At 36.2% G+C, this 24,366-nt stretch overlaps 4 protein-coding genes across 4 annotated transcripts; 3 read left to right on the top strand and 1 right to left on the bottom strand.

Moving 5' to 3' along the window:
• Positions 1 to 6: 6 nt before the first annotated feature.
• Positions 7 to 4,842, top strand: Gnf1 (germ line transcription factor 1). Its single transcript, XM_083053589.1, has 16 exons — positions 7 to 219; positions 295 to 435; positions 566 to 778; positions 846 to 996; positions 1,066 to 1,508; positions 1,638 to 1,817; positions 1,891 to 2,184; positions 2,289 to 2,451; positions 2,595 to 2,804; positions 2,876 to 3,102; positions 3,185 to 3,522; positions 3,594 to 3,812; positions 3,900 to 4,073; positions 4,148 to 4,223; positions 4,346 to 4,510; positions 4,603 to 4,842. Exons 1-16 carry the CDS (start codon positions 211 to 213, stop codon positions 4,714 to 4,716), a joined length of 3,117 nt encoding a protein of 1,038 aa, XP_082909715.1. The 5' UTR covers positions 7 to 210; the 3' UTR covers positions 4,717 to 4,842.
• LOC145944906 (angiotensin-converting enzyme-like) lies at positions 4,733 to 24,252 on the bottom strand. Its single transcript, XM_083053591.1, has 18 exons — positions 24,113 to 24,252; positions 23,301 to 23,537; positions 22,682 to 22,746; positions 19,363 to 20,127; positions 18,497 to 18,690; positions 15,953 to 16,070; positions 13,566 to 13,733; positions 11,926 to 12,301; positions 10,403 to 10,680; positions 9,890 to 10,124; positions 8,909 to 9,290; positions 7,281 to 7,650; positions 6,710 to 7,028; positions 6,418 to 6,642; positions 5,808 to 6,333; positions 5,403 to 5,657; positions 5,156 to 5,331; positions 4,733 to 5,033 (listed from the first exon to the last, which is right to left on the bottom strand). The coding sequence occupies exons 11-18, from the start codon at positions 8,917 to 8,919 to the stop codon at positions 4,981 to 4,983; spliced, it is 1,935 nt and encodes a 644-aa protein (XP_082909717.1). The 5' UTR covers positions 8,920 to 9,290; positions 9,890 to 10,124; positions 10,403 to 10,680; positions 11,926 to 12,301; positions 13,566 to 13,733; positions 15,953 to 16,070; positions 18,497 to 18,690; positions 19,363 to 20,127; positions 22,682 to 22,746; positions 23,301 to 23,537; positions 24,113 to 24,252; the 3' UTR covers positions 4,733 to 4,980.
• Positions 13,023 to 15,318, top strand: LOC145944908 (actin-5, muscle-specific). The gene is made up of 2 exons (XM_083053601.1): positions 13,023 to 13,181; positions 14,022 to 15,318. Exon 2 carries the CDS (start codon positions 14,043 to 14,045, stop codon positions 15,171 to 15,173), a length of 1,131 nt encoding a protein of 376 aa, XP_082909727.1. The 5' UTR covers positions 13,023 to 13,181; positions 14,022 to 14,042; the 3' UTR covers positions 15,174 to 15,318.
• On the top strand, positions 17,755 to 22,112 carry LOC145944910 (actin-5, muscle-specific). The gene is made up of 2 exons (XM_083053604.1): positions 17,755 to 17,908; positions 20,711 to 22,112. The coding sequence occupies exon 2, from the start codon at positions 20,737 to 20,739 to the stop codon at positions 21,865 to 21,867; it is 1,131 nt and encodes a 376-aa protein (XP_082909730.1). The 5' UTR covers positions 17,755 to 17,908; positions 20,711 to 20,736; the 3' UTR covers positions 21,868 to 22,112.
• Positions 24,253 to 24,366: the final 114 nt, after the last annotated feature.

The following is a 24,366-nucleotide window of genomic DNA, read 5'->3' on the forward strand; positions in this document are numbered from 1 at the left end:
AAATTCCCTAGGAAGCCTAACCAGCCATATAGATGAGAAGAAGAAGAAGAAGATTTGCATCATTACGCGTTAATTCCTTGTTTCGCGGGAAATCTTCTGCTACGTGCGAAAACGAAACTCGTCGATCGCTAATTGTCATCAATTATGCCTGCGTAATTATAATTGACAAATAACAATTACGGGCTTAACTATTTTGCGATATCAGCAAAAATGCCGCGGGTACGTAATTAGAAGATTATTTGTTGTGTTTACTCCGGATTTGAGGTATATAAATATCGTTATATGTTTTTACAGGATATAAGATCCTATTTTACGCCGGTTGCAACTTCTCAGAAAAAGAAGAGCGAGCCCGTTGCTTCAAAATCTCAAAAGAGACGTGTAATTTCGTCAGATGAAGATGAAGAGAAGTCAAAGTCATCCGCAAAACGCTCCAAGGTGTGTCATGTTACTTGCCTGTATATTATGTGCATTATTTTTACAATTGTTCATTAATTATAATTGTTATTCTTGTCATTATTCTTTTTATCATTTGTAATAATACAAAGTTGTATGATTAATTGTGCAGATTGTACGAAAAAGAACGACAAAAGTATCTGTCCTGTCTGACTCTGATGATGATATAATCGAAAACAATAAGAAAGATTTTACAAAAGCAGGAGCAAGTAAGAAAAAAGAGAGTGAAAAGCCACGCGAAGAAATTTCTTCTAGCGAACTGTTTGGCAAAAGGCCAATAACGAGAGTAGAAGAGACAAAAGTGAAGCAAAAATTACAGAAACTGGTAAATATTGTACATAAGCAAAAATTAATAGATCAACAAACATTCTACAAATAATTGACATTTACAGGAATCCGAATTTCACAATAATGATGATTTTGATGCTGTACTTAGACAATTGGACACTTCACATAATATGATAATACAGGATGTAAAAAAAGATAAAGTTGGCACTGAAAATGCAAATATTTCCAAGAATTCTGAAGCAGCAATTAAAACAGGTATGTCAAGTTCATTAAATGTTAGAATAGATATTACTAAACAAATTTTACATAATAAAACATTTACAGAGATAGTTTCTAATGAAAGCAAGAAATATGATACCTATTTGAAAGATAATGAAACAAAGAAAACGACTCCAACAAAAACTAAAGAGATGAAAAAGTCTTTCAGTAAAAATAATGTACATACAAAAATTATTACTTCTCCTTCTAAAGAGAGATTAAAAATGAAAAAAGATAACTCTAATGAAGATTTAGGTACAAATAATAAGTATAGTGATGACAGATTAAAAAAATTAAACTTGAACAATTTGGCAATAAATATCTCAAAACCTGTTGCTGCTGTAAAAGAAAACGAAAGCATAAAAAAACAATCGCCAGATGAAAAGAAAACCAAGACAGTGGATTTATTTGAAGAAAGGATAGAAAAGAAGAAACAGCGTTCTGCAATGTATGAAAAATATCTTCAAAGAGGCGGCGCTAGAAATCCTGGTTCAAAAGAAATCCCTACAGTAAGAAGGCTTACATTTGTATATAATAATTAAAGATAGTTTCTCAAAGAAATATAAGAATTATCTTTCGATAAAATCAGAAAAAATCTTTAATTGATATTCATTGTTTTATTATTTATTTTATTATAGGGTGCACAGAACTGTTTAGCTGGTATAAGTTTCTTGCTCACTGGTGTTTTTGATTCTCTGGAAAGAAATGAAGTTGAGGATTTAATACGAAAATATGGCGGCCGTACTGTCAATTCTGTTTCGGGCAAAGTTTCTTATATTATAGTAGGAGATGAGGCTGGTCCATCAAAATTGGCAAAGGTACATTTATTTGTGTATAAACACATACGTTTCTCATATACTTGCCACTTCTTGTTTATATGAATATTTTTAGGCCAATAGTCTGGGGATCAAGCAAATATCCGAGGACGATCTTCTAGAAATGATTCGCACGAGACCGGAAGGTAAAGTTAAGAATGTTAAACCACTAGTAACAAAGGCGAAATCAAAAAAATTATTGAATAAATTTGAGGGGGATAAGTCATCATCACCAAACAAAGCAAAATCAGCACCGACAAATTCACATGATCTTTCTGAAAAGATAAAGACACCATCATGTTCATCGATGAAAACGAAAACGTCGCCATCGATACCAAAGCAGACATCGAATGTGATCAATTCACAAGAGGTAAACTTAGACATCAATGTGACATGATGTGTGTAAATGATATAATAATTAAATTAAATGAAACCTAAAAAGACCAAAATATGATGCTATTATTATTTTTCTAGATAACTACAAGCATCAGCTCGCAACCATTAGTCGAAAAGTACAGACCTAAAACTATGAAGCAGATTATAGGCCAGCAAGGAGATAAGAGCTGCACACACAACTTGTATGTGTGGTTACGCGATTGGGATAAAAATCGCCAAGATCCAAAATTCAAAACTAGCAGTATGTCATTTGTATATGGACTTTTGTATTAACATAGTTTTTACAGCAATTGTTGTCTTTCATCTTTTTTTTTCTTTCTTCTAAAAAATAATTAAAATAAAATAAGAAAATGTATCCGATTAATTTTATTTCTATTTTAATAGGTAGCAAACAAACCCACGGACAAAGTTTCAAAGCTGCTTTGTTGTCGGGTCCACCAGGCGTTGGTAAAACAACAACTGTGCATGTTGTTTGTAAAGAATTGGGGTACGATATTATAGAATTCAACGCTTCCGATACGAGAAATAAGACACTCCTGAAAGAAGCAGTCTCAGGATTATTATCCAATACTACAATGAAAGATTACGTTACTGGTGAGCATGTAATACAAAATTTTGAAATAATTATATCATTCCTTCGTTTGACGCAGTGAATATTTGAACAGGTACTAAACAAAAGATCACAAACAAGCACGTACTGTTGATGGACGAAGTCGATGGTATGGCTGGCAACGAAGATCGTGGTGGTTTACAGGAATTACTTAGTTTAATAAAATATACCGATGTACCAATTATCTGTATCTGCAATGATCGATTTAACACGAAGGTGAAATCCATTTCCACACATAGCTACGATCTGAGATTTCACAAGCTTAGGGTGGAGCAGATCAGGGTATGGACAGTTTACAGAATTCTAGCACGAGTAATGAATAATTTCTTTTCTGATGTAATTAATACCTCACTCTTCTCCACAGAGCTCCATGAAATCCTTATGCTTTAAAGAGAATATTAAGATATCAACGGAGAATCTCGATCGTCTAATCGAGTCGACAAATCACGATATTCGACAAGTGATAAATCATCTCGAGTTCCTAGGCAATCGTACATCTCACGTGGAGGCGTCTGACAAGAAGCATTCGAATAAAAACTTCAAACTTGGCCCGTTCGACGTCGCGAAAGCGGCATTTAACGCGGAAGAGCAGAAAAATATGAGTCTGAATGATAAGATTGGTTTATATTTCCACGATTACAACATAGCGCCTCTTTTCATACAAGAAAATTACCTAAGTGTCAGATTATCTCAAGCGCCACTGTGAGTATATATCGTTGTCTTTATATACATACAATATAGCAAAAACCGATGGACTTTTTTTACATTTGCAGTCTTCAGAGGCTGGACAAGATCGCTGAAGCAGCCGACAATATATCCCAAGGAGATCTCGTTGAGAAGGCGATGAGAACCAATATGATGTGGAGTCTGCTTCCGTTGCATGCTTGTTTCTCGTTCGTTATACCGGCTAGCGAAATGTCAGGGAGTCTCGATGGGTTGGTACGTTTTCCGGGCTGGTTCGGACGAAATTCGAAGACGACAAGATTTAATAGGTACTCATAGTGTACTATAAATATTATAAAATTCAGTGGCAATTCGCTAATTTGATCGCTATGTTTGTAAGAATGTATCATTTTTAGATTAATGCAAGAGTTAACGACGCATACGCGATTAGCCACGGGCGCGAGCAAAGACGCTTTGAATATGGATTACATGGTCCATATTCGAAACGCCATTACAAAACCTCTAATAGATAACGGTGTGGATGGTATTCAAGCAGCGATAAACGTCATGGGAAAATATCATTTAACGAGGTCCGTATTAATTTATATCGAACACTCTAGAAGATATAAATGATACGAATGATTGATATTTCATTATTTTTTAGAGAGGACTTGGATTCAATAATAGAGATTTCGCTCTGGCCGGGAATTCGCGATCCTACAAGTAATCTTGATAGCAAAGTACGTCCGCAATATTAATAAATATTCATGTTAATAAATAATAATAATTATATACAATAATTATTACAATAGTTTTGCATTATAAAATATGTAATTATATTTTAATATTACTAATATTTCAGGTGAAAGCAGCGTTCACACGAGCGTATCAAAAGAATCCTCCTATGTTGCCATATGCAATTAACAGCAATGCTACAGCAAAGAAAAGATCTATGCAAAATGACAATCTCATAGAAGATGATGATGAAGAAGAAGATGACAATATCGAGTCCGACAAAATGATTAAGGTAGCGCTAAAAGTTATTTACATAATTTTTCGTTATAAAACACTATTTTTACAAAAAGAAGTACGATTATGTAATTCGTAAATGTATTTCAGGCAAAGAAACCTAGCGCTGCTAGTACTAGTAAAGCTGCTAGTACTAGTAAATCGACGAAAAAAAATGGTGAACCCGCTAAAAAACGTGGAAAGGCACGCGATAAATCTAAATAGGGAACGAATAATAACATTAAGGAATAAAACGCAAATATATTTAAAGAAAAACGTATAACGTAATTGATGTATATTCTGACACTCGTTTGTTTGCTTAATTGATCGGAATACAATGTGAATATGGAATGATCTCTTTTATATTTCACCTGTTAAATTTATGTCTAAATGCAATGACTTTACACGACGTTATCTACTCCTCTTCTCCCTCCTTTCCTCATTTGTTTCAAAATATATATTTATTTTTCCATATCCATGGAGGAATTGTTATTCCGTAAGTTCATCGATAATTCTAAGTTCTTCCCTCGTCTGTACGCATTCTAAAATGAAAGAATAATCGGCGAAATAATTCAATTATTATAAAATATTCTATATAATAAATAATTTTTCTAAATTATAAAAGCATTAATTCTTGCGTTTTTTTTTTCGTAAAACTACTTACTTCTATTACTGGATTTCCATCCAATATATTCGTTGGTTCTCTTATTTTCTTTCGTCAGCCAATCAATCAAGGGTTTGAAATATTCTAAAAGTCCGGCAGAGTCCATTTCTCTTTGACCTGCGATCTTTTCCATCGCATCTGGCCATGGTTTCGAAGAACCCAACTCCAACATAGATCTAACAAATACAATCATTGTCTATAAATATGATCATTGTTTTTCGAGCATTTTTGTAATACTCAAACTTACTTCAGTAGGTTTCCAGCATCCTTGTTATCGTAAATATCACATTGATGCAATGGATTGGCGTTTGGATTCTTCGGATCGTATTGCTTCGCCTTGGTGCACAGCGCCTTATGAAACTGGAATTGTATCACGAAGCTTACATAGTACCTTATGTACTCAACGTCCGCGATTATGTGGTATTTTGAACCAGGATCGAAGTCTTCTTCTGACCTATCCACTGGTGGTTCAATGCCTTGGTACTCCTCTGCAAGCGACCACCTTTGAAGTAAAAAAAAATCTTAATTTAATTTATTCTTAATTTACTCATGTCTTTTAAAATCGATATTTGAAAACTCATTAAATTTTTATTTTCAAGATGTGGAAGAGGTAAATTGTTATCTCTCTCATTCCATAATTGAGACCACTAACCACTTGCAGTTGTAATTATCGGGCGTCACTTTTCCCTGGAATACATCCCAACGCCATCGATCCATCATGTAGGCGAACGGGAGAAAAGCGATCTTATCGAGACTCTTTGCGTAAAGATGATTCAACAATGCTTCCCGGTCAGTTGAGTCGTCCTTCAGTAGTCCAATCTTCTTGAGATGGCTGGGAGTGGACGCGCTGAGAGAAATAACATCGCCGACCGCCTCGTGAAAACCGGGATTCGCGCCCCCCTTGAAAACGGTGGGCTGATTCTTGTACTGTAAATAATACTCGACGTGTCCCATTTCGTGATGCGCCGTCAACAAGTCTTCCATGTTGATGCGCGTGCACTGCTTAATCCTGAAATCTTTGCTGTCATAAAAGTCCCACGCACTCGCGTGGCAGATCATGTTCACGTCCTTCTGCTTCGTCAGGATCGACTTCTCCCAGAATGTGTCCGGCATGGCGGACAGGTTGATCGACTTGAAGAAGTTCTCGGCAAGCTGGAATATGCTTGTCGCGTTGTAACCTGTTCGAAGAAGTATTACAAAGCATTATAATACGTGTGCAAATAGAAGATCGGCTGTATAAGACAGATCAAACGCAAATCTACCTTGTTCGACCAAAGCAGCGCTAACGTCCGGCAATTGTTTGCCCGGAAATGGTACGGTGAATTCTGCGATATTCGCCCATGTCTGAGCCCAGGTATTGCCCAACAAATGTGCTGGAATCGGACCGTCCTTGGAAACGATGTTCTCACCGTACTTCTTCCTGAGTTCGCGTCGAACGTAAGCGTGCAGCTGCAGGTACAGCGGTTTCAATTGTTGCCAGAGGATCTCTGCGAAGATTCCCCCTTCGTTTTACGAATGCTTCGTCGTAGACAGATAATATTGTGCGAATCTTACCGATTTGCGCGGGGAAGTCCTCGGCCTCGTAATCCTTCATCCAGTACTCCGCATAGTCGGAAAAGTTGTTGAGTCTCGCCGCGATGTTGGCCAATTCGACATACTTGGGATACAAAGACTTGACCTGTTCACCCGAAGCTTTCCTCCATTCTACCCAGATGTGCTTCAGCTCTTCGGGATCGCGACTGTGCATCAGGATTTCGATGATTTCCGGTTCGAGCGCGAGATCGCACTTGGTCTTATTCTTGTAGTCGCAGATTTTCGCGGTACTGTAGATATTCTCCATCTGGCTGATGGTCGATTCGAATTCCTTGAAACTCTGTAAATCACATTTTGCGTTCAATATGTTACCTTCATCGTTTAATTAGTTGGGTAATATTCGTCTAATCTAGACAGCTAATTCTGAAAAAAATAATCGTCGTACAAAGAGAACGCAAATAATCATCGAATAAACTTCCAATTTATCCTTCGCTCTAAGATTTTTTATACAAAAAGCTCTCATAATTATCAATTAAAGACAATTGATTTAGATTTCTTCTCATTATATTCTTACATCTACTATTATTCTTACGTCTTCAGGAAGCGCGGCGATGCCTAGTATGCCGAACATGCTGAACTGCCTCTTGATATTCTCGTCCTCCAAGTCCCTCCAAGGAAAAGCGTTTACATCTTCGGCGATCTGCTTCCTGACACACGCAGCCGCCGTAGACACGTTCAGCTTCTCCGCCAGATTCTCGTCCGTCAGATTCGACGCATAATTCCATCCAGCGACGCTCTGCTTGTTGTTCCATTCTCGATATTCCGCATCGATGCGGTTCAGGATATCCCGGGCGTTCTGCAGGAGCTTCGCGGCGTCCTGACTTTCGACGGGATCTACTGTCGTTGAATCCTCTGTCGTTGGCTTAGCCACTGCCAAACTTACGACTGCCGCTACCAAGACTCTGATGGCACGATAATACACAATAATCATTATATGCATTATATAATAATTTCGAATAATTTATTATATTGTTTTTACTGATAAATTGTTAATAATTTAAAAAATTCTAAACAAGGTAAAATACAAAAATTCAGATAGGAAATAGATTAGACACACAAATTAAGCGCAATAAATTTTGTTTTAAAATCTTCTTTATTTGATAAAATTGCTGCGCCTGATTCTTTCTTATTTTGTGATTCTTATTTTCTATCTGAATTGTTGTAATATTTATATTAAAGCTTTTTCGTTGTATTACAATGTAAAATGTTTCGGTTCAAGTTTGGAGATGGCATATTAAGTATTTCGAAGGTCATTGGCTATCGCTCTAACTAAAATGATTACTCCATAAAATTCACAGTGATATGAAGTTTGATAAACATGTCTTTTGCGGACAACTGTTCATGTGTGTTATACGTCATTTCCTATAATATTATACAATATCTTATCAATGCTGGTAGTAAGAGAGAAAGATATCTCATTTACTAATAGTAAATCGAATTAAAAATCTCATTTACTAATATACTTAAAAAAATTAATAAATTTCAATAATCAATTTTATTTTCTCTCTTTCAATAATTCCTATTTTGTGTTTCTCATTTACATGTACAATAAAATTCTATAAATGTCGAATGCTGAGATCGAAATGCAAATGTACGAAAAGCACCTCGGTTGGTCCGGAAACGATACTTTTTAATCTTCAGTCAATTGTTCGAATGAAATACAATGCAGTACTATAAATGACACCGCGAGGCCGAATAGCAACGTGATTTCAAGTCTCGTCTAGGAGTGCGACGTGAAGAGCATTCGCGTCCGGCATATTAACTCGTTAAGACCGTGAATGATCGTCGCCATACATCCGGGTATATTTGACGATAAATGCCGGCTACGATACCTCACGTGCAAGTGTATCAGACCTGGATAATCGCGTCCCTTACTTCGCAAAATTAGCAAAACGTAATGCTTAAACGATATATATATATATGCATAATAATATATACAATATTATCCAATTTATCTATATTTCATTATAACATTATATACAATATTTTTAATTAAGTTAAAATATTTTAATTAGGGTTATCAATCATTTGACATATCGCGTATTTTTTCTTCTGCATCTCATTGCGATATTAATTTCCGTAGGGTTATCGATCATCTTATTCATATCGCATTAATCTTCATAAAAACATATTATGTTAATTAATTAACGGGATACTTACAGGCGCAGCATATCGATTTGCCAATCTTTCACGTTCTTGCGAAATAAGATCTTGCGGTTTTAGTCAAGGAACTCGAGTAACTTTCAGTGCGAGTATTTGTGCGTTCTCCATCCACAAGCGTGCACAATCGCCTCCCGACCGTCGACTGACCTCCGTGAGCGAGACGCGTTATCTTTTATGCAATTTCCCCTCCTTCACTAACAGCATCCGATTGCGCTCCTGTGATTTCCGATAAATTCATTCAACATGATCCTTGCCTGGTTCCGAGACTCATCGTCCTGTTCTTTCGCAAATTTATATTTCGATCCGAATAATTGCGATCTTTTCCAATCTTCGTGCCCCTCAGCATGTCGATTGTTCTCGGACCCAGGGGGAAAACATTCTGGAATCATGTAATGTTAAATATGATGTAATCAAATCATATAATGTAATATAATGTAATGTAATGTAAATGTAATGTAATCATGTAATATATTCTGGCATCTGAATTGCGAATAAATTAAAACCTTGTTTTTAATGTTAAAAATTACTGATATTATTCACCTATGTATTTCTCTATTATATTTATTACAAATTAAATTTATTATTAGAGAAATTTTATTATTGTTCACATACGTAATATCTGATTACATAAAATTATTTGCATTATGTATATACATATAAGAATTTTTTTATTTTGAAAACTGTATATATAATACTTTGTTTAAGACAAAATTCTAGAATTTTGCACAATCTTGTCACGCGAGATTGCTTCAAATCATTATTATATTGATATCGTGATCACTTTGACATATAGAATAATACTATACATATGTATACGGTAACGTTCAACGATGAAAAATCGACAAGCCTTGGAAAGAAAGTATTGCGACAGAAATTTTCACAAGGTCTCGCGTCTTTTGCCATTGTTTATCGCCGAAACAAACAATAAATCTATGGCTCGACATTAATAATTCTCGATATAAAAATGTATATTTTTACCTAATAAGCTTTACATTCTGAATTCGCGGGAGCGAGCGTCCTTGTTGTGCGCAATGTCCTCCGATTCTTTTCGCTTCATTGACGCGATACTTCTTCGAGAATCGAGGACACATCCTAGACTCGATATCGATTCAAGGACTTCCGTTATGATTGCAGAATAAATGATTGCTCATTGTGCGAAATTTCGGAAGTAGTCACATGCTGCTATACAGTAAACTCCAAACCCAGAAAGTGCCTAAAAAAAAAACAAGATATAATTAAAACAAAATTAAAATACATATATTAAATATCAGAGAGAAAAAGAGCAAAGTGATATCTTGAATCTAAAGAGATTTTCGATGAAAATAATATGTGAAAGAAGATACAAATTTACGAAAACAATAGATAATAGAAATTTTCGCTTTTCGACATTAGACGATGAAATCATAATAATATAAAATAAAATAACACATTATATTAATAAATAAATTTGTTCGAAAGAAAAGATATTATGATATTATAATGGAAAGATACCTTTTTCGAAATATGGCAGAAATGTGATCGCATCATCATATTGTGCACTCTCAATTAAAAAATAATTCAAACATCGAAATCGAAAAACATCAGGTTCCATATAATATAGCAGAAGATCCATGTTGATTGGGAACGTTCAATGTCAAGAACGTCGTAAAATAAATTAACCGTAAATAAAGCTCTCAGGTTGAATATTTGTTCAGGTTCAGGTTGTAGACGTAAATATTCTCTCTCTCATCGGGGAGCAGATAAGATCGTGGAAGATTATTATCAGTCGTCTAAAAATACAAGATACTAAAAACCCGAACCCATCTAAGAAGAATATGTTGTTAGTTAGTTTAGCAAATAAAATGCTAGGCTAGAAGGGAATAGAATGCTCATCATATGTGAAAAAGCCTCTTCAAATTAGATTCGTGCATAATCGCGTTTTATTTGCCGTACTAATGATTAAGCAGATGTTAGCAAATAGATTTGATTTGCAATAATCTATTTTAATTACACTGAAAAAATATTATAAATGTTAAAATTATTATAACTATTTCATTTTTTTAATATTTGAAATAATAGATATTATAAACTAGAAATATTTTTATGTAATTATTAAAATTACTGAAGTTCAATTCAAAGATTGAATTAAATTCGAACGTAGATTTTAATACGCGAGTTATTTCGCTGCCGTATTTTCCATGTTTTCTTTACTTCGTTGATATTATTACACTCATGAATTGTTTCGCACCGAAGAACAAGGTTGTACTAGATTTCACAAAGATTAAAAATATATAAGATCTGTAAAGGTTTGTGTCCGCGCGTTACACCTATGATTTTCTATAACGCTTCGTTGCTTTATTAGCAAACAAATAAATTGGACAATCTAATTATCGAGATCTGAAAGAGAAATCGTAGTACCTTGAATCGCGCTTTGCAAGATTTTCGCCAAGTCTATATATTAAAAAAAAATTTAATTATGTAAAAGTTGAAAGAAAATATTCATTAAGAATCTATTCTCGAAAGAAATTTAGATATTTTTTTGCAAATTTACAAATAAATTGTGCAATATTATCGAACACATAAATTGTTTTACTTCAAACAGAAGCTATCTTAAAACGATCTTTAATAAAATCGATTAAAGTTGATTAATCTTGACAAAGTAATACATTGATTGCGACATAGATTAGATATCGGAAATTTCTTTCGACATTTCTATGTAAGAGAAGAAATGAAATTAACAAAGATTCGAGATCGAATCAAAAATATAAAACTATTTCTTTCACAATTATTTTTCTTGTGATATCTTTATCATATTTACGTGCATGATTTTTTCATCTATCGAGTAGATTAGAGTGAGGATTAAATCTCGAGTCGTCGGAATTTATTCTTAGCGCTCTATTCTCTCTCTTTTTCTCTCTCTCGTTTCATATTCTTTTTTCTCGTCGAAAGAGAAGTGAATTATTACGTGCGTCGCGTATAACGCTTCGTTATATGAACGAATAAATTAAATGCCAATTGGCAATTTGTCCAAATACCTTAGGGAACAGTCACGGCCATGTATAGATAGTAATGCAAAGTCGTCGTAATGTTCAAACGCTTCACTAAATCAGGCGAAAAAGAAGATCTTCTTTGATGGCAATTAAACTTTGCCTTAGTTTAGAATTCTTTCTATATTTCCTTTTTCAAAAAATGTAATGTCGATTCTTCAAGTATCATAGCACTTCATGTGCACACTTCATACATTCAGGAGAAGCACATCGTCTCGCGTTAATACCCTGATTTGGCCATGAGTGAGTATTTTCAGGAGCGCCGAGAGGCATCGGGGATTTCCGACATATGCCAAAAGTATCTCGGCAATTCAGAGAAGTTGAACCACGAGAAGTTGAAGCCGAAGAAGAAGAAAACGATGACCTGTAAGAAATGAAATGATGAAAATATTATGCACTGTATTCATTGTATAGACAATGGATTTTAATCCCTTTAATACCAGAATATATTTCTTTTTAAACACGGATTCATAAATTAATTAAAATTTTAAGAAAGCAAAAACTAATAAATCAATTAAAAGAGAAAAACATGGCAAGTTTATAATTCGCAAGATTTATTTTAGATATATGATTCTTCATCCTTTTTTTATCAATCTTAATTACGAATTATCAATGTTAGTTTTTAACAAACTGATTTCACAGTCTAAAATTAAGAAAAATGCGTAAAAATCTTTTACAATAAGTATGTGTACATTCGCCGATCTTATCATTAAAAATTTCTTCATTTAAACATTATCCAAAAAAAAAAACTTGCAAATCACACATGCGATCATCCAGAAGAATCCCTTCGAATCTAATCGTGAGACAGACTATCGTTTAACGAGAATCGCGGTAGACGAAGAGTAAATAACTGCAATCAGCAACGGTCCGCGTTAATGTCTAGATTAGGAGATGTCGACGGTCCCGCGGGGATTTCCAAGAGAGCGCGAACAAGAAGAAGACGAAGAGACGATGAGGGAGGAGGAGGAAAACGACGATGACGAGGAGTGACGGCGTCGCCGCGGTTCTCGCCCAAAAGCGCCGTCGTTGCCGTCCGAGCTTCCTGGTCGTGTATGCGTACCCACCACCCACTTGGTGCCTAGGCGCGAAGCGTGGGCAGCGTCGCTGGCCAGCCCTGGAGGCGTCCCGCGTGCCCATCTTCGGTAGCGTCGCGCATCGCGTCGCGGACGTTATATCTGGCGTCGCGACGCCCTCGGGCCTCAGCCGCTTCTCAGCCGTCCGCCGATTCACAACTCACCCCCACGGTTAGTATCCAAGACGTTCTCGTTCTTCGCGCTTACGCCTGTGATCACTTGGAAGTTTGCGCGCGGATTATAGAAGCAAGAAGTGCGGGTGAGAAGATCAATCTGAGAGGATCTCCGAGAGAAAGAAAAAGTGGAGACGCGTATATATTTGTGTATAAATAGCGGAGGATTTTGATCGAAAGAAGAGTTTAATTGTGAGACCACGTTTGCGTCCAATCGAGTAGTTTTAATGAGGAAGAGATTGATTTCCAAGTGTATCGACTAAAACAACGTTGTGTTATTATTCAGTAGATTAATGAGGATTATTGAGAAAGAGAATTTTGCATATGTTATTACAAAAATTTTAACATGAATATTGTATATATAGTACATTTAATTCAATACCTTAGTTCGATTCTTTGAATTCAATAGTGATCTTGAAGAACAACGTTTCGACCGATTTTAATTATTATCTCGTTTAGCTCATTTAATCTGTTAATTTGAGAAGAAGACACACACATTGCCATTCTGTTGAAATTCTTTATCACTTCTTAAAAAGCTTCTGCAATATTCCTGAAAATTAAAATATAATATTAATTTAATAAATAATAAACGTCGGATTACACTTCTAAAAGAGTCTAATTGCAATACTTATTTCCGCGTGGGACTCAAATAACGATGTATTATAAAATTATGTAAAACTGTAAGTGACTATTAAGTTGAGTAAAGATAAATAAGATTATGCTAATATCATCGTAAGTTTGAGATAAAAAACCGGCTTACGAATCGACGTATTACAACTTTTAATTAATTTTTTTAGATTCGACGAGCTCAACCTGAATGATTCGATTTTTTTTACAGATAAACTAAAGCAGCAGCAAGATGTGTGACGACGAAGTAGCCGCTCTTGTGGTAGACAATGGCTCCGGTATGTGCAAAGCCGGTTTCGCCGGAGACGACGCACCTCGCGCCGTCTTCCCCTCGATCGTCGGTCGACCCCGTCATCAGGGTGTGATGGTCGGTATGGGTCAAAAAGACAGCTACGTTGGTGACGAGGCCCAGAGCAAAAGAGGTATCCTGACTTTGAAATATCCGATCGAGCACGGTATCATCACTAATTGGGATGACATGGAGAAGATCTGGCATCATACCTTCTACAACGAATTGCGTGTCGCTCCCGAGGAACATCCGGTCCTCCTTACCGAAGCACCTCTGAACCCGAAAGCTAACCGTGAAAAGATGACACAGATTATGTTCGAAACCTTCAACAGCCCGGCCATGTACGTCGCCATCCAGGCCGTCCTTTCCCTGTACGCCTCCGGTCGTACAACCGGTATTGTCCTGGACTCTGGTGATGGTGTCTCTCACACCGTACCGATCTACGAAGGTTACGCTCTTCCTCATGCCATCCTCCGTCTGGACTTGGCCGGACGCGATCTTACCGACTATCTCATGAAAATCCTCACCGAGAGAGGCTACAGCTTCACCACCACGGCCGAGCGAGAAATCGTTCGTGACATCAAAGAAAAGCTCTGCTATGTCGCCCTGGACTTTGAACAAGAAATGGCTACCGCTGCCGCCAGCACTTCTCTTGAGAAGAGCTATGAGTTGCCTGATGGTCAGGTCATCACCATTGGTAACGAGAGGTTCCGTACTCCTGAAGCTCTCTTCCAGCCTTCCTTCTTGGGTATGGAATCTTGCGGTATTCACGAGACCGTCTACAATTCCATCATGAAGTGCGACGTCGATATCCGTAAGGATCTCTATGCCAACAATGTTCTCTCTGGTGGTACCACCATGTACCCTGGTATTGCTGATCGTATGCAAAAGGAAATCACCGCTCTCGCACCTTCGACCATCAAGATCAAAATCATCGCTCCACCCGAGAGGAAGTATTCCGTATGGATCGGTGGTTCCATCCTGGCCTCCCTGTCTACTTTCCAACAGATGTGGATTTCCAAGCAAGAATACGATGAGTCCGGCCCTGGCATTGTCCACCGCAAATGCTTCTAAACGCATCGTTACACGATCATCGACGCAACGGTGCCATTTTCATCGAAAGAATGTCGTCTTACTTCGGGGAGAACGCGTAACTAGCATGTCATTCTGCCCCAAACGATCAAGCTGCTACGAGAAAACATCATCATCGACTCTCAATCATCATGGGATCTCATCGAATCGTCATTGTCACGGCCTTGCTCATCATTGCGCAAATAACAACGGCCTGACTGATCATCTTCGTCGCCGCAGTCTTGTAAAACTGCGCACGACGATATCATTGTTCACTTGGCGTTATCATCATGGCCGAGGTAGCGGTGATATTGGCTCTCGTCACAGGACTTTGCTCGTTGTAGCCTGAACGTTGCCAAGCATCAGAAAGAATCCTTAAAGGGATATGTGAAAGAAGGACCCAGGTGCATCTTTCGATCGCGAAAGAATCATTCTGGACAGAATCCTAAAGATATGCAAGGATCTTGACGGATTGTGCCTGGCAATGAATTTCGAGACTACGTCGAGAAGGTCGCGCTTTATTCACTGTCGCGCGAGCGTCTTCATCACCGTTCGAAAAATCAATCATCTCTCAATACGTATTGCAATATAATTATGTCTAGTCTGCTAACTAAAGCAACTAAGCTCTATCAATGTGTACTTCTATACTTTAACTTATTTTGTAAATATTACATTATATTATTATAAATATTGTTATACAATGTCAAAGTCAATTCAAATATACATTATGTCACTACACACTATCGTTAATATTATATAATCTTTTACATTTCCTCACGTACCTCATATATTTTTGATATTTATGGGGCACCCTTGTGGCATAGCACTCTCAAACTCCTCGTCACAGACCATCCCTCAGACTTCCATTCATCTTCTCAAGTTCCCTTCCACACGTCATCGCTATAATCACACGAATTTTTAAATAAACTACTCCGAAAAATATTTTTTATTTTATTTTATCATTTATAAAGTTTATAGAATAAAAAAAAATCGACTGTTTTAGAACTTCTAAGAGTATATATAAATATGCAAAATAGACTACTTTTTTTATTATCTTTATCCTTTCAATCAGTTAAAGAGAGAGAAGAAAACTTGCTTCTACACGCAAATTTTGTCTAAAGTATTACTTAATAAAATATCGCTAAAATTCAATTTTATAACTGAGCATTCTCTCCTTTCGCGATTATGTTATTCTTCTTGCATCGTTCTCGTATCCAAATTTGTCTTTGATCACGGCAAAGTAAAGGTTTCGAATTTTAAAATAACTCATCGCGTAGAATATAAATCGCAACGAATAACTTTGATACAATTCATCCTATTCTAAATTAATTTTTCACTGTACATTTTTTTCTATTCATTGTTAAACATAACAAGAATTTTCACATATCATTCCCTTATCGATTTTTTAATTTTAATCCTCGATTAAATATCAATTATTCATCTAAACAATACGATGGAATGTACGAATCTGTTTCCGCTCGTCACAAATTATCAGAGTTTTTCTTATTTATCGTCTCTGGGAATCTTTAAGCGCGTTTGAACGCTCCATTGATATTTAGGGGCGAGAATGTCTGCGATAAAAGCTCTTGCGAAGAAGATACAATTTATTTCGGTCGCATCATGTAATCTCAAAGTATTTTTATTACCTCCCTGATATTCGTCAGAGCATGGTTCTTACTTTTATCAAAACTTTCGCCCCTTCCGTTTCCTGTTTATTGATATATGTATAGATGTATTTATTTTGACAATTATTTCCCAAGAAAGTTCAACATATATATAAGTAATTACATTATAATTACAGTTTTTCTAAACTTATAAATGAAAAAGTAAGATAGAATGATGTGTGCACTTGGAATAAGATTTTATACATGTATCAGATTCTTGTACGATATTTCTTTCTAAAGTTATATTTTTAGAAAAAAGATAAAGAAAGCTTACATACACATATATTGCATGATCGCGTCGAAGAAGATTCCGCGATGTTTGCTTTCGTAAAATAAAGTAATCTGTCCAAAATAGGCATACGAGGCATATTTTATAGAATATTTTTATATTATCCAGATATGCGAGTATTATTTAAACGCGAAATTATAGATATATATAAATAGAAATGATGAGATAATTTTTATATAATAATATGGAATACAACGATTTCGAGTCAAAATTGATGTTGATCCAAAAATAAAGTTTTGCTCATTGTACTCTCGCGATAAATTTACACATACATTCTTTTTCAATGTAAAATATACTTATTTTATATTATAACATATCTTTGTACTAAAAATTTATCTTATTACATGAATGAGATCCTTCATGAAAATAAATGAAAATACCTCAATGTAAAATATAATTAATTCTGTCGATTTATATATATATATATATATATATATATATATATATATATAATTGACATTTATCGAAATAATCCCCAGAGATGAGGGGAAGAAAACGAACCAACTCGAATTAATTTTTGTTGAAACGACCGGCATTCCAAATCATAAGGCAGGAACGCGCGACGGAGTATTTCCAAAGCGGTAAAGCATATACGTCGATCCGCTTAGGGGCTGCGGCCGCCTAAGTTCGGCGAGCGTCGCGACGCCCCGCGAGGCGATGCCTTTTTCGTGCCTGTCGAGCAAGCACCATCCCACGAAAATGCGGGGGCGTCCAGACGAGAGCATATAATCGACGTCGCGACGCCGCCGAGGCACAGACGCCGCTCCACCTCTGTCCCGTGCACGGTACGTAGACATACGTAGTAAATTTCCGCACGAATTTCCGCTATACCGGGATATTACATCTTTCTCTCTTCTCTGGGGGATACGATTGCTTCCTGCCTGCTCTATCGAAGACGCCTTATCGAGATATTCGCGTGCTGTAGTGACTATAGTAAACAAAAGTGATAAGCTGCTGTACCATAAGGATTATTCGTGATAACCAGCAATTCTCAAAGTAACAGCTTTATTATTATTCTCATCTATTGCTTGTTAATCAAGATTCTGGAATTAAATTTACTGAATAAGCATTTAATATTATTAAGAAGATAATCTGTACAGTTAGAAACTAAATTCAATAATATTTAAAGGCATCTTGCTTGTCACGTTTTTAATTATTTTCAAAATCTAAATTATCATTAAAGTTATTTAAATTAAATCTACAGATTATTTAGATTTGTATTATCTATTCCTCATTATTTCTCTTTAATTTTGATTAATAAATTGGATCTGAATCAAATCTAGAAGTATTTAATGATTGCTGAAAAATTTCGAGATTTCGTAATTGAAATATCATAGATCTGGCTATATATTTGAATTAATATAGTTATTTACCTAAGAAAGAATCTTCAAATTGTTGCCGACTCCTCGTAAGAAGTTCAAGTTCGTAGCATATCACTGTATCCATTGAGATCGCAGCATATCACTGTACCCATTGAGATCGAATCTTGGCGCATTGTCAAAACACTTGTATAATTGTTGTGTCGTATGGCACATCTGTCATCCCGATAACATGCAGGGAGCGAAACCTGTTCCGATCAAATTAATTTTAATTTTCAAATGTACAATATTTAACGCATCAATTTTAACAGCAGTATATTACTCGCTAATAATATTTATATAACTTGCAAACATTAGAAATAACAAAGTCAACAATATTGATCTCGACTAACTTTCTAACTCTTAACTATTATGTTATATAATTATATTAACATTTCCATTTAAGCAACGTTAAACAGTAGTTATTAATAATTGCTAGTTAAGAAATAATTTTTAAACTGTCTAATTAATGTAGATTCGATAGATCATTTCTTTGCAAAATTTTCTAAATACGAAAAAATTTAGATATGAACAAAATTTAATTTCGATATAACATTTGTCTATGTAATATTTTCGGCTTGTTTTCTTAGAATAGATTTAAATAATGATAATATGTTAAGCATCATAAATATTTGCCTATCGTATTAAAATTAAATTTATCTAATAAAGTGTGATTTAAAAAATTATAGATACTGTAAAATTTAGATTTTGTATAATTCAATATCATATATTATATAATAGAAATTATTATACAATATGTATATGCTCGATATTTAAAAAAATTGAAAGTACGATTTAAATTACAAAATATAAAAATTATATATTTTATAATTTGAAAAATCTTAGAAAAATATTAATATCTCACAATTTTTTTCACTTACTTGTGCTGGCAAATGTTCAACAAGTTATAAAATTAGTTTCATATTTATGATATTGTCCGCGTTTGCTTCCATGCCCATTAAAGGGTCTATCCTCTGTGAATCACACCCTCATGTTTTCTTCCGTTAGTTCCTAAAATTACTCATTCCTCAAAGGATCCGTTTCCTGAACTTCGCTGACACTCCGTCTCTTTCTATAGAATTACAACTAGCGAGATACAAGAAATGATTTAGAAGCAGCGTTAATGTTAAACCAACATTATCGCTGTCTCTTCGTCGTGTTCATAATCATATAGTCGAGGTCTTCGGCCGTGCAACCATGTTGGTTCCTTTTTCCCGCGCGGGCAGGCATAAATTTGGCACGCTCGCTGCTACCTCGCGGCGAGGTGTTATGTTTTATCCGTCGTCGTCGGCTGTGGCGATGCGGTGGCGGCGTCGACCACCATAATCGTCGCTTGAACTTATTAGGGAGCGTCCGTCGGCCGTACGTCTAAAGTTAGCGACGCGTCGAGCAAAAATAGCACCGCGACGCTGGGGCCGCCTTGCCTATCGCTTTATAGGCAACTGGGTCAATTCTGGCTTCAAGCAACCGTGAAACAATTTATTGAAGAACCCTCTAAATTCGTCGCTATCCATCGGACGGGAAATTATTTTTTTTTAAACAGCCAGTTATTCCTCTTTTTAATTAAATGTTCTCTTCCGATATAATTTAGAATTTTCCTTTGTAAAGAATTGTGCGACGTTTATCCACTGGAGAAGTCCTGAAACCTGCACACAATTTATCATTATTAATTATAAAATAACTTTTTTATAATTATTATATTCTAGTTTTTTTCTAAATTATCTTTGAAATAAAATTTTACAAAAAATATTGAAGAATTTGCGAGAATAAAGAGAGAGAGAGAATAAATTGTATTTATCAAAGAATTATTCATTGAATCGATATTTTTTAATTACATGCAATTAGTTTTGTCCTTGGTGCAATATTAAAAAAAATAAAAATACTAATATTTCTTTCTCGCGTAAACTATAAAATTTTCAATTTAATTTTTAATTTTTGTTATTCCTTATGTAACAAAATATTAACACATTTTATATAATATTCTGTACCTTTATCATATTTACACAATTAATTCTAACTGAAATTCTTTCTTACACACGAAAGTGCTAGTGATGCATAACGTGAATCTTTTCTAAAAAAAAGAGCAAGAATAATCTATTGTGTTAACATATCAATAATGAAATAAAAACAAGATCACAGATAGGTATGGGCCACTCATAAGCGATTATCACATACTCGCACAAAACATCCATAATAACAACAGATTGAAAGACATCATTTCTGTTGCAGAGAGTTGAAATCGAAAGAAAACCACCATGTGTGACGACGAAGTAGCTGCCCTGGTCGTAGACAATGGCTCCGGTATGTGCAAGGCCGGTTTCGCCGGAGATGACGCACCTCGCGCCGTCTTCCCCTCGATCGTCGGTCGACCCCGTCATCAGGGTGTGATGGTCGGTATGGGTCAAAAAGACAGCTACGTTGGTGACGAGGCCCAGAGCAAAAGAGGTATCCTGACTTTGAAATATCCGATCGAGCACGGTATCATCACTAATTGGGATGACATGGAGAAGATCTGGCATCATACCTTCTACAACGAATTGCGTGTCGCTCCCGAGGAACATCCGGTCCTCCTTACCGAAGCACCTCTGAACCCGAAAGCTAACCGTGAAAAGATGACGCAGATTATGTTCGAAACCTTCAACAGCCCGGCCATGTACGTCGCCATCCAGGCCGTCCTTTCCCTGTACGCCTCCGGTCGTACCACCGGTATCGTCTTGGACTCCGGTGACGGTGTCTCTCACACCGTACCAATCTACGAAGGTTATGCTCTTCCTCATGCCATCCTCCGTCTGGACTTGGCCGGACGCGATCTTACCGACTACCTCATGAAAATCCTCACCGAGAGAGGCTACAGCTTCACCACCACGGCCGAGCGAGAAATCGTCCGCGACATCAAAGAAAAGCTCTGCTATGTCGCCCTGGACTTTGAACAAGAAATGGCTACCGCTGCCGCCAGCACTTCTCTCGAGAAGAGCTACGAGTTGCCTGATGGTCAGGTCATCACCATTGGTAACGAGAGGTTCCGTACTCCTGAGGCTCTCTTCCAGCCTTCCTTCCTGGGTATGGAATCTTGCGGTATTCACGAGACCGTCTACAACTCCATCATGAAGTGCGACGTCGATATCCGTAAGGATCTCTATGCCAACAATGTTCTCTCCGGTGGTACCACCATGTATCCCGGTATCGCCGATCGTATGCAGAAAGAAATCACCGCTCTCGCACCTTCGACCATCAAGATCAAAATCATCGCTCCACCCGAGAGGAAGTATTCCGTATGGATCGGCGGTTCCATCCTGGCCTCCCTGTCTACTTTCCAACAGATGTGGATTTCCAAGCAAGAGTACGACGAATCCGGCCCTGGCATCGTTCACCGCAAGTGCTTCTAAACAATTACGCTCGATGCTATTCATTATTATTATTGTTATTATTGCTACACCTTTCCCTAAGATGTACTATTCACTGCCGCATTGCTTCTAGTTGGATCTCTGTTAGTCGAATACTATTATCGTTACTATTGGTCCGTGGCAGCGAGTCTTTTATCAACGACCATCATACGAGCATATACGTCATCTTTTGTATATAAGTTTACGTCTATGGAATAAATCAATCTTATATTCTTACAGCCGTTTAATTCGTAATTTTTCATTCTTCAATACCCTTATATAATTGCACGAGTACTAATTAGCGGTATTCAATTTAAGTTTTCATTAACTGATTTTTTCGCGGGATATATTTTATTTCTTATTGTTTAAAACTGTCACTATAATAAATTGCACGTTATGCATCGGTTTGTTAATTAGTTCTAACTAATCAATTAATCTGTTTAAAAAAATAATTTAGTAATTTTATAGCTCTTTCAAATAGATGATGATTTATATATGAATTTTTTTGTTATAATAGAATTCGTTGACTTGATAGATATAAATTATAATAGTGTGGAAATGTACAAAAATTGCATAAATAATTATGAAAATTCTATCTAATTCTACAGAAAGACGTTCAAAACTACAGTGTTTCTAAAATTATTGCATAATCAGATAAAATTATACAAGCTCATATAATAGCTTGGTAAGACATTAGATATGTGCATAACTGATGTGAAATTAATGAAGAACCATGCATAACAGGATGATTAGGAAAAATGCATTCTATATATTGCACATTCAAGATTATGAATATCGAGATTATGAATATCATTACCTCTCACTTGTACAGGCATGATTCAGGCATACGTTTAGCCAAGTTTTCTCAGCAAATTTGTAATTCTGCAACAAGACGTATATGCATGTAAATAGATGTGCATTACTCAAATCAAGTGCAACGATATTATATAAAACTCGTAAAGCATAACCGATATTACATAAAACATGGACGAGAATGTCTCAGGTATCTGGCAATTTTCCAAACCAAAGTACATTTTGCAGTATTACATATTTTGTCGGCAGAAATGGTTTAATAATACAGTAAAATTGCATTTTATTATCAGAAATACAACAAAGGGAAAGGAGTGGCTGTATCATACTAAATAAGTCAATAGTATCAGATATTCATCGAGAAGTTTGAACGATAATTACATAGCCGGTTATTTCTGTAATCATGGTAATAGCTGCCAAAAATTACTCTTTTAATTATATTAATTATAAATTCCTGTTTTTAGCTCTCACCACAAATCAAACGACGAACATAAAATCAAATTTGCAAATAAATATGAGAACATTTTAATTTTACCAAATGATACGATTATAATTTTTTTAGCTAATTGATTAATTTTTTCGGAATCACTCTTGGTCTTTCGGGATAAAAAAATGAAGACATTTACCTTCGATATACTCTTCGGCGAACATCCGGCCACTCCTCCGCATTCGCACTGAAGCTACCCTCGCGATTATCTATGACCGAACATAGCGATTAACGAGAGTGCTCGACGACAAAGGATGCGCCCTTTCGGGGTTGAAACTCGGCAATGTGAATCGGTACCAGCATCGGCTTTGCCGGCAGTGCAAAAAGGTGGAGGGGATCTTTGCGATGGCTCGAGTGAGTGAGTCGCCCCGTGCACCTGCCAATTATAGCAAATTAGCGAAAGCTGCAATTAGCGAATAAGACTGTTTTGCTCGATAGTTGCACTCGCGATTTTTCCTCTTGTGAGTCAATATGATTAGATGTCATATCGTGCCATCTGATCCGAATGACTCGTAAGCGTGATCCGCTAACGATACGCGCCAAGAGCGCGAATATAATATGATTTGGGATCTAATGAATATGTTCTCACATTACCAGAAAATAATTATTTAAAAGAAGGAAATTATTTATTTTTCAGATGGGCTATTTGGATGTTACTTGATTTCAAAAGAAAAAGACTATATCGTGATTGTGATGGTTGGAGAACGCAGAATGAGACGCTGCCTCAAGATGCTTTTGCCATAGCGAGAATTAACCCTTCGAAGTTTTTTTTTTTTTAAATATTTTAATATATGATTTTGAAGACTCAATTCATTTATGCCTTTAAAGATCAGTTCTTCGAAATTAAATATTTCTAGTTTCATCTTTTGAGAGATTTAATCTTCAAGATTTGGCCTTCAAAGAGTTAATCTCGCGAAAAAATTCATTTCTTTGAATCTACTTCGTTCGTACCTTGTCTAGAACTTTGTTGAATGCTATATTTACTTCTCCAAACTGTCACGACCTTTCTTTCAAGATTTCATCCTTTGAATCTCGATTCTTCCAAGCTCTATTTCCTTTAAAGCCTCATCCCTTCGTCGAGGCCCGTAACAGCTGCCGACAGCCCTGGCTCGTGACGAGTCCTTATTTGGACCCAGGGGCCGTCGGCCACCACCGAGTTGTCGTCGTAGTTACCGCGTCGACGTCTCGACGTCTTCCTCTCCCTC

Source organism: Prenolepis imparis, unplaced genomic scaffold (assembly GCF_030444845.1).
Source record: "Prenolepis imparis isolate NDT839.2.m4 unplaced genomic scaffold, iyPreImpa1.0 SCAF_13, whole genome shotgun sequence".
In the NCBI taxonomy this organism is placed as follows: Eukaryota; Metazoa; Arthropoda; class Insecta; order Hymenoptera; family Formicidae; genus Prenolepis; species Prenolepis imparis.

Coding starts and splice junctions, on each gene's coding strand:
- LOC145944910 (XM_083053604.1), top strand. CDS start 20,737: ATGTGTGACGACGAAGTAGCTGCCCTGGTCGTAGACAATGGCTCCGGT.
- LOC145944906 (XM_083053591.1), bottom strand. Junction 6,643..6,709: donor GGACTTCCCCGCGCAAATCG/GTAAGATTCGCA, acceptor GAATCTTCGCAG/AGATCCTCTGGCAACAATTG. Junction 6,334..6,417: donor CGCTGCTTTGGTCGAACAAG/GTAGATTTGCGT, acceptor TTCTTCGAACAG/GTTACAACGCGACAAGCATA.
- Gnf1 (XM_083053589.1), top strand. Junction 3,523..3,593: donor AGATTATCTCAAGCGCCACT/GTGAGTATATAT, acceptor TTACATTTGCAG/TCTTCAGAGGCTGGACAAGA. Junction 4,224..4,345: donor CAAGTAATCTTGATAGCAAA/GTACGTCCGCAA, acceptor CTAATATTTCAG/GTGAAAGCAGCGTTCACACG.
- LOC145944908 (XM_083053601.1), top strand. CDS start 14,043: ATGTGTGACGACGAAGTAGCCGCTCTTGTGGTAGACAATGGCTCCGGT.